The 19911-nt window shown below is 45.1% G+C and overlaps 1 protein-coding gene across 1 annotated transcript; it reads right to left on the bottom strand.

Annotated features, from left to right (window-relative positions):
• Positions 1 to 217: 217 nt before the first annotated feature.
• Positions 218 to 15466, bottom strand: SERP2 (stress associated endoplasmic reticulum protein family member 2). Its single transcript, XM_036296577.1, is given in 6 exon segments — positions 218 to 980; positions 982 to 1144; positions 10103 to 10175; positions 15184 to 15356; positions 15359 to 15433; positions 15436 to 15466. Coding segments are annotated over 6 exon segments (567 nt in total). The 3' UTR covers positions 218 to 928.
• Positions 15467 to 19911: the final 4445 nt, after the last annotated feature.

The following is a 19911-nucleotide window of genomic DNA, read 5'->3' as shown; positions in this document are numbered from 1 at the left end:
ATACTTTTACATTCAAATTCCTAAGAATCAGTCCTTGGATAGGAAGTTAAGTCATGACAGACCAATAACCTTTTAAGCCCCGGGACTGTATCATCTTATGCTGGGGACTGACCTACCCTAGCTAATTGGGAGTGCCAGAAGGACACAGGGCTGAAAGAAGTGGATCTTCTAGGAAATTGTCAGAAAGCTAGACAACAGGAGGCTTCAGAAAGCCACTTTTATTGAAAATAAATACTTGACAAGAGAGATCAAGGACGTTTCTGACAAGAGACGTTAAGGCAGGCCAGAGGAACATCCGTTAGGAGTATAAGATAACTCTAGAAATCACACAACTTGATCATTTTTTCATTAAAAAAATTGCTGTAAGAGAAGTATGAATCTTGAGAGAGACAAGTAGTAATGTTAGGAGACAAGACATTGCAAAGGTGGTCTGTTAAGTTCTCTAAAAGAATCAGGAAAAAGAGAGTCAAAAGCAAAGCACCATTTTCTGATAGCATTTCCTGGTGATTTCCCCAGAGATGGTGATGAGAGAAAAGAGAGAGAGATGCCAGGGACAGGTAAAGGCAGGAAGACATTGTTAAAAGGAGGGATATTATTAGCAAAGAAGGTGATGCCCTGTCTCCACACTGAAATAGCAGACAGAAACTCTCCTCTGAGAAGGAGACCACACACAAACCCAAATGCTCCACGGGCACAGGGCAGAGGGTGGCACACAACAACGGAGGCCACAAGTCACCTTGTGAGAGCCAATGGCTGATGAGATCTTTCCAGATTGTCCATCTCAGATCTTGAGGCAGGAGTTCCAGAGTAGATGCATGTCTTCCATCTTTCCTCTGTGGTGAAATAGAAGGGCTTCTCTGGGCTGCTCTGTTTCTCAAACATCGCACTTGCCAGTCTCTGGAGAGACTCCCTCTGGAGTCTCACCAGTTCAGGAATGTTCTGGTAGTCTCCAGGAAAGGCCAGTGTTTATGTGGTTGACCTGGTGAATTCAAATATGTCCCTGAGCACATGTCCAGGAAAAGGTAAGGTGATGAGTGCCCGGTGGCCCAGTCCAAAAGCAGCCATGACTTGATATAGGCGTTATCCATCTGGGAGCAGACCCAGGATGGCTGCACAGCTGGAATCTCTGGACAGTGCACCTTTTCTGGCAGGGAAAGTAGAAGATGTCTCAACAGGGGTTATTTTCAAGACACAATCATATGCTAAAGGCCTAAAGTTGGTGGAAACCTTCTGCTCCACAGTGCTTTTGGGGACATGGAAGAGAGAAGGAATGCAGGGTAACAGAAAGCAGTTGGGTTTGAAGTTTAGGTTTGGGTACTAGTTCTATCACTTTTTAACATGGGATGCTGGCTGATTTCCTCTGTGAGCCTCAGTGTTGCGAGTACCACAGCTTCTTTGTAGGGATTGTGTGACTAGAAGGGAGAATGTATGTGTAGAGCCTGGCATTATAATAAGGACTCAAGCAATGGCAGCCAAAATAGTTATGTGAACAGATCCTGCTCGCCCCCATAGTCTAGATACAAAGAGTTCTTTCTGGAAATAGAGAAGAGGCTCTAGCTTCTCTTGCAGAGGTGATACCACTGACCTCTGGTCGACAAGCCTTGCCCTCTACCTGGCCAGGCGGGAGCTGGGGCCCATGCAGCTTCCTCAGCATCACGGGGCTGTGCTCCGCCAATACAGGTGTTCTCATCATCACAAAGCAAAGTCACCAGAAAGGTCAAAATGGTATCGTTCTTTCCTTGTAAGCACTCAGAATCTTGGTCAGAACTTTGCCCAGGAGGTCAAGAGCTGAGGAGACAGGGTGACTAAGGACCATCAACATAATGACAATAACAACAAACATTTATAAAACTATTACCTTGACTGGACAAGCATTAACCCTCAGGATTCGTTTTTATGAGGATCTTAGGAGTCAGGAACCAGTCCTAAGCCTTTTAAGAATGGGAGAACTGAGGCTTAGAGTGGGCATCAGTAACCTGGACAATGCCACACAGCTAGTAGGCAGCAAACCCAGGTTTCAAACCCAGGGAAGTTGGCCCTGGAGCTGGCACACACATGATTTAGTCCTTTCCCTCCTCCACATCCTTAATAAAAACCTCCAGTCCTAGGAATGGTGGGTGCCAGTCCTTCCAGGAATGGAGAGGTCCTTAGTGCATCTATAAAGAGAGCCAGGTGGATGACCTGAAACATGGGGCTGAGAGAATCGGAGTTCAGGCCCATCTAAGAACATCTCAGGGAATCACTTCTTCCTATCTCTTCTGAATAGGTTGTCCTGAAAAATCAGACCTACCTGTGACACTATCTACCCCCCACCCCGCCCCATCCCTGTGGGTAGAGTCCCTGGAGGATACAGGAGAGGAGTACTGACAGTCTGTGAACTGACAGACAGAAGGAATGTCCCTGCCCAGAAACAGTGCAGCTACTTACAACGGATGGTGTCAAATACACCTAGTGGGCTCTTGGCTGAAAGATACTAACTCTGTACAGCAGAGGCCAGCTCTGGGCCAGACACAATTTCCTATTTGATGGGCAAAGAGGGTCCAGCTGGATATTCCTTTCTGGGAATGAAAAAAAATCAGAATATACAGCAACACAGGAGGTACCCCCATACACACACACATAAACATGCAACACACAAACATGCAACATTCATACACAAACACACAACACACACGCACAAACATGCGCACGTACACATACACACAGATCTCATTTCAACCAGAACAGCTGCTCTTTCATTTGTTTCCCTATAAGATTTGAACAAAGAGTGCTGCTGCTTTAAAAAATGAAAAGGCTACAAACCACAAGTCTAGATGATTTGTTCTTAAATCACACTTAATTTTTTCTAAATATGCAAGTAATATATGCTCACTGAGAAAACGGGGAAATATAGAAACTTATGAATAAAATAACAGTCACTAGTTAATCCTGCTGCCCTAGACGGTTCCCTTTGATGTGGGATAAAGGCTCCTTGGCCTCAAGAATACCCCAGCTTCAGTAACCATTGACATTCTCATGATCACTAACCAGGAAATGAACATCAAAACTGGCTAGAAAGAGAGAAGTATAATTGAAATTAGGAATACATGAGGGAGAAGCAGTCCGAGAAAGGGAAGTGGGGCTTGGCTGGTATGTAAGAGTTCCCATCAGAATCGAAGGATGATGGGAATTAAATGATGACCCCCATTAGTCCCAGTTGAGACCTCAATGAGGGGTAAGAACAGAGAAGGATACAACCATGTTGCCAAGAGTGCTAAGATTGTGGCTTCCTGCCACCACACAGTATCAGAGCTTGGGAAAGGTAAATCATACTACAGGATCACAAGGAACATGTCTATGATGACAAAATGACAAACCTGTTTGAACAACTAACATGTTAAGGAAAAGACCTAATTTCACCGAGTCCAGATGCATTCTCGTTAAAGAGAAGAATTGAAAATGCTGAAGACGGCTGCCCTGTGAACACTGTGGCACTTACATTATAAAAAGGTTAGACCAGGGACAGCAAAGATGAGCATGGGACCCTGCTGTTAATACCATGCTCATGACAGACAGTAGTAATCAATTACAGCACACTTTCCCACAGAGCTTTGATGTGGCCTCAGAATCTTCCTCAATAAGCTTTTAAAAGAGCTGAGGATAAAAGGGGAGAAAAACCCAGGGGCTAGGGCACTGAGCACAAACAGTGGGGACTGGCTTCACTAATGGCCTGGGGAGGTGCGTCAAGCCTGCAAGTGTCCTGTGAAGATAGCGGTGGGCAGATCTGTGTGACAGTGTCCTTGCTGTCTCAGACAGACATTCCAGGTCACGCTTGTCTCTGAGTCTCAAGATAAAGCAAGAACTCTTCAGAAGCTATTAAACAGTTCTCCAAAAGGGCAGGTTTTGAAACCAGAGACTGAGAGAGCTGGAATGAGCTGCTTATCTGGAGAGAGGCCCCCTTGCCTGCAGAAATGGAAGATAATGTTTTTATAAAAAGGGGTGTGTTTTAATGTGGATCTGGGTCCTAGGAGACCAAAACAAGATAAATGCAACCAGTTAAAAAGGTTTCAGCAACACAAAGTCCCAGGACAAGGCTTGAACAAGAAAATTTCCTGGCCTATTTGGAATAATTACTTGAGGGGGCCCATAACAGGTATTTGAGAAGCAGGTCTGAGATTGCTGACAGAATATATAATACCAATAACAATAAAGCTGGTTATCAAACAGAGCAAAACAAAGCAGGAAATGGCCCTGAAGGGACCTATTTGGATAATATTGTGTCTCAAAAGAACACAGGGTTCCCAAAGCTTTTCTATCTCACAAAGAAAACTTTTCTAGCAAAACAGTGATATATGCGGGTTGTGTTAAGGAAATGAAACTTACATTTCACTTTTTAGAGTCAACTTAAAGTACAATCCCCTATTCATTGATTTGCGTCTGCACGTCCGTGCCTCCTTTTCCTTGCGTGGGGAGGTGACAGATTTGGAGGCTTTATCAAGGGAAAACAGTCTCATGTACCCAGAGTGTTACCACTGAAACGGCTCACACCCATCCTTGGAGTTAAGAGGCAGGGCCTACTGCTTTCTGAAAGATCCAGAAAAATATGATGGCTGAGCCTGCCAATGACAGGCTTAGTATGGGAGGAAGGGCGGTGAATGGAAGCCTGAGCACCCCATGGCACAGCAGTCCCAGTCCTGGTGCCACTGGTTTCCATGGGGGGGAGGGGAGGAAGAGGGGGTAGTGACTGAGGCTGCAGGTGTCAAGCTTGTTGGGCCAGCACTTACATCCCTGGAACCTTCAGTGCCATGACCATCTGTGGAGGGGCTCCTATATCCCTATTTGATTGAAAAGGAAATCAATACGGTGAGAGTAAATAACTTGTCCTAGGTTATTCAGCTGATAAATAGCAAATCTAGGCTCTGAACCCATATCTGGCAGATTCCAAAACTGTCCTCCCCTCTGAGGCACCAGTTGGTCAGATTTCAAAGAAGCGTCTTGCCTCAGAGACCTTTTGCAATGGTTGAAAGTGGAAATTTACTTAATTCTGGAGAGGGATGGATTTAGATAAACCTCCTTCAGCTGCCTCTTAACAGGGAAATTACAACTGTGGACTCGGACTCCGACCTTGGCGGCCCGGGCACAGTCCGGTGCTCTTATCTAAGTTCTTGGTGAGGTGGTGGGTGTTCCCTGGGTGCAGGTTTGGGCCAGGGGTCCCTGGGGGCCGTGCTCCTGTACCCTCACTGCTCTCCAGGTTTCTCTTCCTTCCCTTTCATTATTTTGCTCTTATCACCACCATAGGCATGAAAGGAACGAAGGGAGGATGAGGAAGGTCATAAGAAAGAGAAGCCAGGGGTGAAAGTTTGCTGTGACACATCACTCCCCGTAATAAAGGGACCCTGTAACCTCCTGGAGGTTTGTTAACTTGTTTTTCCACATAAAGTGGAGTAAGGGTGGCCAATAAGTGAGCATGTACTTACATACCAACATTTTACCAGCCCAATTCCTTCCCGGAATATAGCTAGGAAAACAGATAAGATGTGCACTCCTATTCCTTGCCTGACCTGATTGTTTATTTAGCCTACTGACCCTACTTCTAAAAGGGGCACTTTGCTCAACCAAACATCAGTTAGAAATGTGGGTTAATGAGGAAGGTATTAAAAGCAAGAGTCTGTCAAGAGAATCAGATCAATGATCAGCATCTTCATTAATATTAGAAGATCTCATAGTTTTCCTGTCTGTATAAAAATATACAAAATGGGATTAACCAATGACATGAGCCCAGAGAGGGCAAATGACCTCATAGGTGTCACCGGGACTCAGTGAGATGGAGCTGTAGCCTGGCATACGGGCATGCCCTGTTCAGAGGAAAGAGACCTGAGGGACACGAAGGAGTGTGTGTCTGTAGAGGCGCACACATCCTACCAGAAACTGCAGTGCGTTTTGGTGAGTGTCACAGACAAGAGCAGAATGAGGGTGTGCACAGCACAGATGGATGGTCAGACATGAGGTGCAGGGGGTCTCTCCTACTTTGGATCACTGAACTGGGATAGAGGTGAGAGAGAGTAGTAATGAGGGGCTCAATCATCCTAGCACCAAGAAGGCTTATTACATAAAGCAGCGGAACTGATAAACTTGAGGAAATCACATTCTTTTGAATGTAGACAAAAGATAGGTGGGAGCCTATGGCCTGCAACCCTAAAAAGGGAGAGACTCAAGAGGGACAGTGGCTCTGCCAAACGAACTGAATCGTGACTAATCCCCGAGGGGACACAGCTATAGGTGCCATTGTGTTTTTCATGACATGCATGGTTTAGAAAAGGACATGGACAAAGACAGAAGGAAGGGCACAGTACCAAGGACAAACTGAGGAGAGTGACACCTTTCTGTGAGAACAGTGCCCAACATGAGCTGAGGCTTGCAGAAAACAACAACAAAACAAAGCAAAAAGGGTGGTAGTATTAGATTATTCTCAGTTATGACTGAAAAAGCGACGAGGCCCATTACTTAGGATTCTTGTAGCATGTAAACAGGATAGAGAAAGTAAGACCACCCAACTCCCATTTTACGTATTGCTCCTCCTAAGAGCAAAGTGGTCTTAACGAGGAAGTTGAGAGAAGCATCGCTAGAAGAGCACTGGACGCAAGGCGGGGGGACCTGGCATGCCAATGAGGGCTGTATTTCCATTATGTCCAAGTCTCCAGGCCCTGCAGTCTCCCATCCAGGCCCCTGGACAATCCTGCAGCTGGGATAACAGAGCCTTTGTGCTTGATGCCTAAAACACTCCTGAAGACTGGTTCCAAAAGATTGTTGGATACAGTACCTGCTATGTGAACCAATAAGCCTGGCAAAATTTTAATTAAAATGTAATTTTTTAAAATGTAATTTAGAGAAAGTTTTTTTAAGCCCTTTGACAAGGATGACTATTGAGAACTAGCACAGGTTTGAGAAAAACAAGCCAGACCAAATAACTATTGTCTCCCTTCCACCCGCCTCCCCACAGATCCTCACAGCTGGGCTTTGCCATTCTTGAGTCACTATCTCCAGCCTCAGTGCCTTTGTCACACAGTGCTCCTTCATGTGGAATAGCCTACCTTTGTCTGGCTGTTTGTCCTTCAAAACTCAGCTTAAACTGCACCTCCTCTGGGAAACCTTTCCTTCTGCCCAGCATGGGTTAGAAGTTCCTGCTATAATTGATTGTGTTCTCCCAAATTCACACGTTGAAATCCTCAATATGATGGTGGTAGAAGGTAAGGCCTTTGGGAGGTGATTAGGTCATGAGAGTGGATGGGACTAGTGCTTTTATAAAAGAGGCCCCAGAGCTTCTCTGTCTCCCTCTGCTGCATAAGGATATGGTATGAAGATACAAGGAGAAACCTATGACCAGAAAGAGGGCTCTCCCCTGACCATGCTGGCCCTGAAATCTGATGTCCAGCTTCCAGAATTGTGAGCAGTACGTTTCTGCAGTTTGTAAGCCTCCCAGGCTGTGGTATTTTGTTACAGCAGGCTGCAAGGACTAAGGCAATCCCTTATGCGTGCTCACCAAGCACTCTGCTATCATAGTGCTCTTTCTGGGGTTACAATGGGCAGCTTTCTTATCTGCCCTCTCCAGTGCCTGTAGGTTCTGAAGGAGGTTGTAGTTTCAAAGCCCAGAACAGTGGCAGACACATGGGGACCCTCAACACATGATGATTGCTTGCATGAGTTCTGCTGAGAGGTTCAAAGTCAACCCAAAGGGAGTTGTCTCTAATTGTGTTCCATGGACTTCTCCAGGTCTAGATTTTTATCAGTGACTTGGAGAAATAATATACTTTCAGAGACTGTAAGGCTCAGAGAAAAAGATAATTAGATAAAAGGCTCAAGGTTCAAGATTTAACAATCTACAGGCTGGCTATAAAACCTGAAAAGATAGACAGCTTTTCTATATGGATTGATTTTGTATTTGTCTGTGGCATGCTAAAGCACAGGCCGTGTTGTTGGTTGTTGGGTGAAAATCAGAGACAGATAGTTTGAAATAATGCATCACAGGTGAATATGTGGGCTTGATGACAATGCTGCATCGATGCCCCAGAGTCACTGCAATTTCATACAGTGCTCTGAACTGTGCACTGCTAATGACAATACATTGAATAGATCATGTAGTGTCACTGACCACATTGTGCATTATACTGTAATATCGGTAAGCCATTTATCATGCATGTGCTTCTGTGTTTCCAGACTTATAGTTACTCTGTAGAAGGACAACTGAAACAACACTAAACTTCTAATAGAAATATTCATGAAGCTTTATGTTAGGTCTCAAGAAAGTCAATTGGATATTTAAAGTATGCGGAATATATGGCTTTATTCACCCATCCATCCAACTGTATTGAACACGCACAATATACCAAATACTGTAGTAGAATCTACAAATTTAGTGGAAAAGGAACACTGCCTTCCCTGAGCTTATATCCTGGCAGAGGGAAATGGGTAATAAGTAAGCAAACAAAATACTTCCAAATGCTGATGAGGGCTCTGAATAAAATAAAACAATGTATGATAGGAGAAGAGACAACTTTGGGTGGGATTAGGTAGCTGCCTCTGAAGCTTGCAGAAAGTTTATGTACAGAAGATCTGGGTGGAGCCTGGCTGTCCATTAGCTCGAAGTGAGTCTGGAACATGCTGTGACTATTCCAATATAAACTGCAAACTGGGTCAGATTAATGGAAGCAGAACATTGAGATAAGGGCAGTGACAATCCTACTCCCTCTGGAGCATTCACACCACTTCTGGACCAACTTCTACAGCTGCAAATGCTACTCATGGTGTCTAGCTAGAAATCACATCTTATGAGGACTGATTGAGAAAATTGGGAAAGTTTAGCTAGTAGAAGGAACCACTAGGCAGTCATCTTTGAAATATCCAAAGATTCAAGATGTTCAGAAGGGAATGAGTCCTGTTGATGTGACTCCAAGAGTCTACCTTGAATTATTGAGAAGATAGCACGTATAGTTTAAAAGAGGGGAAACATATCTAAAAGAATTAGACCTATACAGAAATAGGACAGGCTTTTTGAAGAAGTTAGTACTCAACCCTCAGAAGTATTCCAGCAGAGGATGGGTAAACTCTGTTAAAGATGAGGAATCGCCATATTGGGCAAAAGATCCCTTTCTAGGACACAGCTTTGGGACTGGGGTATAGTTTTGTTTCTTTGAGTGGAAGATCTTTTCATCTTGGGAAGCCAAATCAGCTTTAAAATATTTGAGCCTCAAGCAACAATCATGCCAAGTCCTTTGTATCCTTCCTTTCTCCTAAGAGCTTTTGTTTCCTTGGAAGAGTGGTTTCTTGAAGATCAGAGGCACTGATCTATCTTTAGTCATGGGTGTCTCTTGCCATTGGGACAGAATGATGTCCTAGGCCTGGGTCTGTGCTGGAAGATGTGGACTCCTGGCCTTCCCTGTCCTCAGCAACAGTGAGGTGATGGGGATGGGATGCTCTAATGGCATGCCTACTGATGGAAGTAACTTGCACTCGCCAGTACTTCAGAAACCCAAGCCCTGGGGACCAGGAATTATGTCAAGACTCCCAATAGCAGAATTTACTAGAAACGACTGTATAATCCTTCTGCTCAAATCTCCTCTTTGTATGTGTGTGTTTGCATGTCAGTGCAAGGAAAGCTCTCTGAACTTGTCAACTTCCAGTATGAAGTGGCTGTACCTTGAGGCTCAGGTCAAAGGCTCATTCTGTGTAGAGCACTGTAGAGTTCCTTTCCTCAGAAGGCCTCTCCCTCTCTCTGGAATGTGGATTGATCATGGTCAGACAGGTGCTCCACTTTCTGTTTGAAATGCTCTTATACTGTGTCTTCACAGAAAGGTTTGATTGAACTCTAAACTCCATATAGCTGATTTAATTGCTCAGCATAATAATTTTATGATTACAAATTGATAGCATATCAATTCTATCTCTACTCATATTTGGTCTGCTGGAACAGAAATTAAATCAAAACCCATTAAGATTAATACCTCAGGCAGATATTAACTTGAATCTTAGACTAATATATTTTTTGTCTATTTACCTTCTGAGTAAAACATGTGTTTTTGAAGGACAGAGGAAGACCTGGGATATAAGGGCAGTGAAGAACCCATACCTGAGCCACAGACAACAAAAACAAACAGTGCCAACAGCCACGGTCCCACAGGATATTTCTCTTCTTGTGGCCTCTAAAGAGAAGGGGAGAAAGTAAGATTAGGTTCATTAATTCGGGAAACATTTATTGAGTGCTACTAGTCACTGTGCTAGGAGCTGGGGCTACCACTGTGAATAAGACAGACTTAGTCTCAATGACCAGTGGGCAGATACAGATGAATACGGTCAATTGTAAAAGATCAAGATAGACTTAAAAACATTCATCAATAACCTTGCTTACATCCTTGTAACTCAATGAACTTGGTGGTCTTAAATATTCTGGGGACAGGGTATAAATACATAAAACTAATACAGTGATTTGGGAGCCAAAGATGATATTACTAATAACTGCTTCCATTTGTTGAAAGCACTCTTTATGACAGAAACCTCCTATATCCACTATTTCCAGCACTCACAACCCCATAGAACTCCATTCTGTAGTTGAGGACGGAAGCTCAAATTTGTGAACTTGGGCAAGAGCTGGAATTCAAATTTAGGTCTGCCTCATTACAGAACCTGGGTGTTTTCCACTGATAGCTTCGTTTTTAACTCCCACATCTGTGAATTCTAAGTAGGGTCACAGAGCACAGCCATGTCCTCAAAACCTTCCATATGCCAAAAAATTTGGGAAGGCAGTGCAGTGGAAATCTTTGGAATCCCAGAAGCACCACAACAACTGTGAATGGATGTGAGGGAAGCAGCGTTTGGTAATAAAGTTCCTAAATCTTTGTGAAGCTTACACTTTGGAAATTTCTTCATTCTCTGGGAAGCAGAGGGGGACTCTTGTACCCACACCAATCTAGCCCTGTGTACCTCCTGCTCTTCTCAAACCAAAAGCACAGACAGAACAAGAATGTCCCTCTGCAACCCCTCTAGGTCTATTGGCAGGTAGGGCTTGGTCCGTACAAATAAAATAAAATATTCTGAGAGGCATCTGAAACACTGGTGAATTTCTCAAATAAAAAGGGAGAAGGTCGAATGAAAAAAGTAGTGTCTTTGGTTCCCAGCTCACCTACTAACATTCTTAGAGGGCCTTCTCTCTTCTATCTCAATTGGGTTCACTTGTCATGTATACAGCCACATTCTTTTGCTTGGCATTTACCACAGTTTGTATCTCTGTTTATTCTTGTGATAATGTATTTAATGTCTGGCTCTTCACTAGACTGTAGGCCCCACAAAGGCAGGCACTTTCTCTTTCATATATCAATGTATAGCAGTGCATAATACAGAACTTAAACATAGATGTTCAATAAATGTTAATTGAAGAATGAATAAGCACCCAAGCTTCATTAAACATGATTTCTTAGGTCAGATAGGATAAAGATAGGGCCTAGGAAGGATATTGTCTTTTTATTATACTTCCTAATTGGCCTGAGGGTTATCCCTGCATTTCTCTTACTAGAAGAGTATGGATTAAAGTGTCAGTGGCAGGTAGATTCTGAAGGATTGAAACCATTCACTTCTCTGTCATTGACAAGCTTGCATCTACCCTCTTTATATATATATATATATATATATTTATATATATATATATATATTGTTTTCAGAGAGGAAGGGAGAGGGAGAGAGAGATAGAAACATCAATGATGAGAGGGAATCATTGATCGGCTGCCTCCTGCATGCCCCCTACTGGGGATCGAGCCCGCAACCCGGGCATGTGCCTTGGCTGGAATCGAACCCAGGACCCTTCAGTCTGCAGGCCAACCCTCTATCCACTGAGCCAAACCAGCTAGGGCGCATCTACCACTTTGTGTGAGGGCAAATCACACGGCAAGGAAAGAAGTGGTTGCCCTTGACTAGACAAGGACAAAGCCAGTCTTAAATAATTGCGTAAGATAACTTTAACCAGCATTTTTATCAGGTCATTCTTTGGCACTTAAGACCAGGTCAAGGTCAGATCAAGAAAATAGTAGAGAGATTAAATAAAGTTACCCGAACAGAGTGTGGCTTTACCCCTCCCCACCCTCTTTTACCAACTTCCTAACAATTTGTCATAGTTGCCCAGAAACCAATTCTGTTGCTATCATCCTACTAATGTTATATAAAAATTCGTTTTGCTCCATCTCCAGCAAAGCCACCAAGTGAATTCAGAAGTCTGTAAATGAATTATTGGTCGAGTCAGATACCAAATGAAGTCCTTTATTTTTCCTTTACTGAAAAACATAAATTATTAACATGCAGAGCTTGGAGCAAAACCGTTTTGATGATATTTGCCAGTGAATCAATATTACTTGGGGACTTTCAGAGCTCAGGAATACCTGGGTGATCATAATATCAATATATTCTTTTTGAGAGCTTCGGGTTACTTTTTTTGTGTGTGGAAGTGGTGCCCAGCATAATCTCACTGGGAAAATTTACCTAACCCTGAATCCACTGCTGGGAAAAGCAAGAAAATCAGTGGAATCCTGCAAATGACATGGTTCATTTCAAACAGAAGTTTGCCACTTCCCAAGGCTCCAAAATGTCAGTGGATGGCTTTCCCTGTGATAAGATAACAGCAGGGTAACTCAGAACTCTGGAATTTAAATTCTCTCTTCATTCTGAAGAAGTTACTACTGTATAATCATGAAATGATTATCCCATTTCTCTGTTTCTTGGCTTTATCTGCTATCTGGGAGAATAATTTTGATTCACTCCATAGCTATTAACTAATAACTAAATACTGAGGCATCTGCATATAATCAAAGGGCTTTATTTCTGAGTGATTAGTCAGAATTTTCAGTTAGAATCTGTTCATCTGTCCCCATTTATTGAATTTCATCTGAACAAGTTCTCCCTTGCAAGTTAATCTTTCAAAGTATAATGTTTGGCTTGTAATTAGGAAAATGAAATTTAGGATTTAAAGTATTGCTTTTTGTTGTTAATCCTCACCTGAGGATATTTTTCCATTGATTTTTTTAGAGAGAGTGGAAGGGAGAGGGAAAGACAGAGAGAGAAACATTGATCCGTCCCCTCCCACATGCACCCTGACCAGGGATCGAGCCTGCAACTGAGGTACATGCCCTTGACCTGGGACCCTTCAGTCTGCAGATCTACACTCTATACGCTGAGCCAAACCAGCTAGGGCTAAAGTGTTGCTTTTTAAAAGAGAATTTCATTTTTCTTTTTGGATGCTGATCCATTTATAATAAATTTAACCAAAAGCCATTCCAACCAAAGGAAAATAAACATACATTGTGGCTTGGTTTGGAAACCTTTCACTACAAATTTAGTGGAGCCATTTAAACACCCTCAGAAGTGCCCGGCACTTTTGAAGGGCCTACTCCAAGGTATATGTGAACTATTAAACTGCACTCATACCATAGATTAAACATGATTTGGATGCAACTCTGAAAGTTGAGTTGAACTGCAGGTGACTATATTTTCTAGATAGTTAAACATCTCTTTCTCCAACTTTTTCCATTTTCTTTTCTTATTTTGGAGCCAATAATTTTTGTTTCAGCTCCCAAATGCTTCCTAGTGGTCTCGAAAAGCTAGAAGTGGCAGACCTGTGTTTTACCAAGTCTAACAGAGGAAACAGCTCCACACATTAGTTTCTGTTTTGCTGTTATTTTTACAGTCAGGTAAGTTGTCAACTTAGTTCAGTTAACAACTGAATCCTGGTTCATTAAAAAGAAACACACAACTAGAGATTTTCAGTACATCAGCTAGTCTGTACGACATCCTAGAAAGAATTAATATCCTAGGGATATAAAATCCTGAATGCTTTAACGTCAATTAAAAGTTGTTTGTCAATGTGAATTTGAACAGCAAGTTGTTTTTTTATGAGTAAAAATAAATAGGGGAAACAGATCTTTGTGAAAAATGGTTCCAATTCAATGGCACATCGGCATTTTGCTGGTCAATCATAAATAAATGATCTAATTCCCAAGTGAAAGAATTTCAAGCACTTCAGCCTGGAGCTGTGCATAAAGCCCCGTGTACAGCTCAGTTTAATCCTAAAGTTTCTCTGCCACAGTACTGCTTGGTTTGCAAGATTTCTGGGGTAATGACTGTAGATCCAGCTTTTTGCTCAGTTAATCAAAGCAGCATTATTTCTTTGGCTAAAAGGAATTGTCTCATCAAGTCTGCAGGCTTTTCCAGCCAAACCCCAAGCTTCAGTTGGACTTCCACTCAAGTGCCTGGAATAATAGATTCCAGGTGCCTTTGCTCATAGACTTGGAGACTCACACTGCCCAGCAACTCATTCGAGGCATGCCTCTGAATGTCCAAAATCATAGGCCTGGCATTTTCTGTGGGAGATAATTTGCATCGCTAAAAGAAACCCCACTGCATAAGGCACAGATTTTACTTAAAAATCGTTATAAAGCTTTAATATACAGTTTTGGGGGCACAGAATGCCTGGCAATTAACTAGTCTCTAAAGTGCTGGATCAGAATAAACCTGAATTCACAGGGTGAACCAGAGGAAAGTTGCATTTAAACTTTAGCCCAGTGTGAGAGGCCTCCCTGGAGAAAGGCAAAATAGAGGAGGATGGAGGGTAATATGGTTTGAATCTCATTCCACTCTTCCAATTTAATAGGGAGACCGTTACAAAGGGGCTGGAAGAAAACCTTACCATGGTGTGTGTCTGTTGGGTATGGAGGGCAGGGGTGAAGCCCGGAGGGGGAGATGATACATGGCCTCATTTACTCATTCATTCACTCGTTCATTCATCGCCTATTTAACATTCTAGCACCTAGTAGGTTCAGGACCCTGTGTAAGCAGTTGCCCTAACAGTTCTGTAACTGCTGCTTTCCGTCTCTCCCAGAGACACGGGACCCATTCTCTCCTGGGGCGGCTCCTCCTTGTCCCCGTGGCAGCCCCAGCAGCCCCTCCCAGAGGGGCCACGGCCGGCAGGGCCCTCTCCGCGCACGAGAGCACCGGTGAGGCCAGCGGCGCCCGCAGCGAGCTCTCCGCGCCGGGTCGGCGGCGGGGCCCGCAGGAGGGCGGGCGGGGCGCGGAGGAGCTGGAGGCCCGCCCCGCGCCCGCCGCCCGCCCGGCCCCGCCCCGCTCCCCGCCCTGCCCTGCCCGCCCGCCCGCTTGGCGCCGCCTCCGCCTTACCAGGGTTTTGGCTACGTTCCCCCTCTGCGTGATGTTTTTGCTGTGCTTCTCGTTAGCCATCCGGATCCGCTGTTTGGCCACCATGGCTTGGGCTCTCGGAAGGACTCTGGGCTCCCACCTGCAAGGACCCCCCGCGTGAGCCGCAGGCGGGGCCGAGCGCGCCCCTTGGGCCCGGGCGCTGCAGGTGGCAAGGCGCGCCCCCCGGCCTCGCGCAGCCCGCTCCCCACCCCCCGCCGCGCCGGCTCGGGGAGAGGCCAGAGCCCGGACGGAAGTAATCTTTCATCTCAGGAAACCCGCTCCTCCTTCCTCGCCATCCTTCCGGTCCCCACAGCTACCTGCCCAGCGCGGCCCCAGGCTGCGCTGCCGCGCGACCTCCCGCACCAGAGCCGGGGCGCAGCGCACGGAGCCACTGGGCCCTGGGTCTCTGCGGTGTCGGGGTCCCGCAGCCGAATGAGGCGGGGCCGAGGGTTCCGCGGCCGCGGGCTTTGTGCGCGCATAAGGGATGGGGTCTCAGGCGTCTAGGCTCCTGGGTCAGGGACCCACCAACGCCTGGTGGCTTGGTTTCACCTGCACCGCTGTCCCTCTGACCAAGGGCTGGACCAAAGGCTGGACTTGGTGGGTGGGTGGGTGTCCTCAAAAGACAAGTAGAAGCGGGGCAGGGCTGAGCCCGTGCTGCTGTGGGGCCGTCCAAAGGAACCGCCCCTTCAGGGGTCTGGGGAAGGCCCCTGCGCTAGGGAAGCCCACTGCAGCATCTCTCAAAAACGATGCAAAAAGGGCCAGATCTCCCCAGGGATGGGGATAAGGGGTAGTGAGAATGGAACTGGGACAGGTTTTCTTGCCTTGGTAGCTATGGGGGAAAACAGGCCAGCAATGCATCTGCAGCCCAGGTCAGATTGGGTGGTCACTGCCCAAATGTGGGTAGCTTTGACCAGCTTTGGCTCTCCACCTGCCCCAAGTAACCAGGACCAACTCCAGCCACCCTTGTTCCAAGGGGACTGAACTGGGAATTCCCTACAGCAGCAGAGTGATGTATCTCAAGGGTCCATGTGACTCACCGGCATTCCTATCAGGCCCTTACAGATTGCCTTGTGTGTGTGTGTGTGTGTGTGTGTGTGTGTGTGTTGCGGGGGCGGGGGGGGGGGCGGGGAAGGCAGGCGAAAAGAGAGGGGTTCAGTCCTTTACTCTTCCACCTGCTGAATGGATTGGAGTTAGCTCTTAGAAGCTTAGAAGAGTTGAGAAGAGGTAAAGTTTCAACCTGGAAGACGTGGGGCAGTGGGAAGTGCTAGGGAAGAGGGGCTGAGGCACTAGACCAGATTTGGCTAATGCACCCCAGTCTGTCCCTTGCAGGCACCGGTGGCTGGGTTTACAAAGTTTTGTGTGGGAAAAATTCCTCCATGTCAGTGGGAAGTTAGGGAAAACTCCTTTTCTCTTTGGGGCCCTTTACTAAGCTCATCCCCATTCCTCTCCCCACTTCTAGTCATTAAAGCTTTACTACAGACTGTTCCGGGGCTGCCTTTGGTAACTTAGAGGACATAGAATCCCCCTAGGGCAGTGGTCGGCAAACTCATTAGTCAACAGAGCCAAATATCAACAGTACAACGATGGAAATTTCTTTTGAGAGCCAAATTTTTTAAACTTAAACTATATAGGTAGGTACATTGTTATTAACTTAATTAGGGTACTCCTAAGGCTTAGGAAGAGCCACACTCAAGGGGCCAAAGAACCGCATGTGGCTCTCGAGCCGCAGTTTGCCGAACACTGCCCTAGGGTCGTTAGTAAAGTCTGGTCATTCTTTTTTTCTACTCTAGAATTAGTTAAGTTTCCAAACTAGTTTCTATCACCTTCTTAAACATTACCACCGACATTACCATCGTTATTACAGGACTACAAACCAAGTAGGCCCAACTCTAGTCCCATGCTTTTAATAACAATTGACTTTTTTGGGGGGGTGTTAGGGGGGATTGAGGGGGCACCCTTACGTCAGTGACACTGAGCCTGGCTGTGGTGTGAGGCCCAGCAAACACCTGGGCAGGAGGCAGAAGGTAGGTCCTCACCTGAGTGGAATACAGACCTGGCTCTGAGGTGTTCCTGAGGTGAAGGAAAAGATACCGAGATGGTTTTCCCTGTGGGCTTGCAAGCAGAAAAGATTTCTAAAATGAGAAAAGCCTGTCTTCCCACAGGCTCAGATGAGCTGCCTTATGTGGGGAAAATAATTTATTTTGACCCTGCTTGTTAATGACCGATTTTACTCCTTTCCCTGCTATGTTTCACTTTTATATTTTAAGCTAGTTGAATTATAAATAGACTGTATTCTCACAGTAAATATTCAAACAGAAAAAGGATATAAAGTGAAAAGTAAAGGTCTCCCTTTTCTTACCCTCCTCCCAACCCCCATTTCCAGTGGTTTCCAGGCTACCCTTCTGGTATGTTTCACCGGACAAGCCTTCCTGTATATTCCCTTTTTAAAAACAAAATCATACTATACACACTGTTCTGCCACTTGGGTTTCTCACTTAAGTTATTGACAATATTATCACATCTAATGGCACCTCTTTTTTAATAGGTGGGTAATGCCTCATAGTATGATTATAGAGTAATATATTGAGCTAGTTTTTGGCGGCTGTTTCCATTTCTTCGTTTTTGTGGTTGCCAGTAATGCTTTGGCGTGCCAGTATTTATGTGCAATAGATTGCTGGAAGCAAAATTGCTACACCTTTGCATGTCCTTCGGTGTTTTTGGATGAGGCAGTCTCCTGCTGTGACCTCCACTTTCCCCACCGATATCGAGCTTTTGCCCTGTGCAGCCAGGCCTGCTCCTCGGCAGGTCTCGGTCTTGTTTGTTGCCTTGAGGATCACCATTCTTCACCAAGAAGAAGTTTTCCTTCCAGGCATGAATCCTGCCCCTTCATCTGCACAGCCTGCCAACACCAGAAGCTGAGCTGCTCATCCCAGAGTCGTCCCCCCCCCCCCCCCCCCGGGAGCTGGGCCACGGTCTGAAGCAGTGTTCTTGGAGTCCCAGAGTCACTACTTGGTTGAGAATGAACAAGACTGGAGTTATCTTGCTTTTTTGAGATGAGAGGGCTTCTGGCTGAATAGGAGGGGAATGGAAACTTGATCAAGAGCTAATTCCTTTGGGTTAATCGGAGCTGGCAGCAGAATTTTATAACATACCGGTAGCCTGCAGTGCTCAACCGCAACTTCTAAAATTGCCTCGGATAAAGTAGCAGGAAACTGCTAGCTGATTAAAATTTAATTTTGGTTGGTAATTCTTTCAACCTTTAGAGCAAGAATTCCTAGCAAGCCTGTGTACATTAATCACGAGTCTGCCCCACTTAGGGCATTGGGCTTGTGACTGTGGAGACTGAGTTTTACTCATCTCTATAAACTATGTATTAGCAAAGCATACAGATGCTATGCTATCGAGCTGTGATGTAGTGGACATGACATTTTTCTGTGGCTAACAAGCATGCAGACTTCCTTTCCCCTTGGGCCCCCACCGTGTGTGAGAGTTAGGACCTCCTTTCCCACGCTGGGAGCCGAATGGAGACAGATACTTGGCTGTGGGTGTGACTCAGGTTGGCCAAACAGATGCTCCTATTTGGGACTTTGAATCTTGAGCTGACAGTGCAAAGATAAAGGGACAAGTGACACTTCACCCTGGTGGTGGGATCCCTGAGGCAGGTCATATTCAGCAGTGGGGTTTGTGGAGCTGGTGGGGGAGGAACCAGTTTTTTTTTATTCTACTTATTCTGTGGTACCTGGAATTCTTGAAATAAATTCTTTTTTTAAAAAAATTCTTTATTGTTGAAAGTTTTATATATGTCTCCTTTTTCTGAAATAAATTCTTCTTCTGATGGGCAGAGTTTGTTGCTGTTGTTTACATCCGAGAATCCTGACTAATGCACATGAAAACAAATAAAACAACCCAGAATGTCCTTTTTAGTCATTTCTCTTTTCAGATCTGGAATGACTTTCACGTCACTTGAAGCTTTCAGACATTGTCGGCTAGTGACCGCGTCTACTTACCTCACCAAGGGGAACTGCGTATTGAGGCCTTGATGACAGGTGCTATGGGTGGCCAGTTCTCTATTATGGATGAGAGTGATTGACAGGCACAGCTTGCTAAAACCATCAGGTCACTGACACTTCACATTAATGCTTTCAGTTTCTTCCTCATCCAAACCATTTTCAATACTGCCAGAGAAGCGGAAATGTGGCAGATCTCAGTATCATCTCCTTTGGTGCATATTACTTATATTCCAGTGGCATGTTCATGAAAGTGTCTCACAGTGGGCAGAGAAAAGAAGACAGCTGACAGTGTGATCTGCTGCCTGCGTTGGAATCCACTCGATGCATTAGATTATGATTTTATGGAACCATGCCATGTTGTAGCTGGAAGGAAACTTCCGTGTTTATTGAGCGTCTACTATATGCCAGACACTCTTCTAGACACTGAGAATTCAATGACTGATACAAGAGTTTCTGCCTTCAGGGAGTTCTCAGTTGTGTGGGGGAGACAAAGAGGTAAACATCGGGAGGCTGCCCTAATTTACCAAATGAGCAAAAGCTGGGAGTTGCAAAGGATTGTGGCAGAGGTGCAAGAATGGAGGACCATTGGCTTTCTGTTTTCTCAAAAGAAACATCAGGTAAATTTGAGTGGGAGCTAGGGTGACAGGGCACCCCTCCGGGCTGAGCTTTAGAGCAGCTTTTACATGCACACAATATAAAT

This window comes from Myotis myotis, unplaced genomic scaffold (genome assembly GCF_014108235.1).
Source record: "Myotis myotis isolate mMyoMyo1 unplaced genomic scaffold, mMyoMyo1.p scaffold_m19_p_3, whole genome shotgun sequence".
Taxonomy (NCBI): Eukaryota; Metazoa; Chordata; class Mammalia; order Chiroptera; family Vespertilionidae; genus Myotis; species Myotis myotis.
This window is presented reverse-complemented; position numbering and strand designations above follow the sequence as displayed.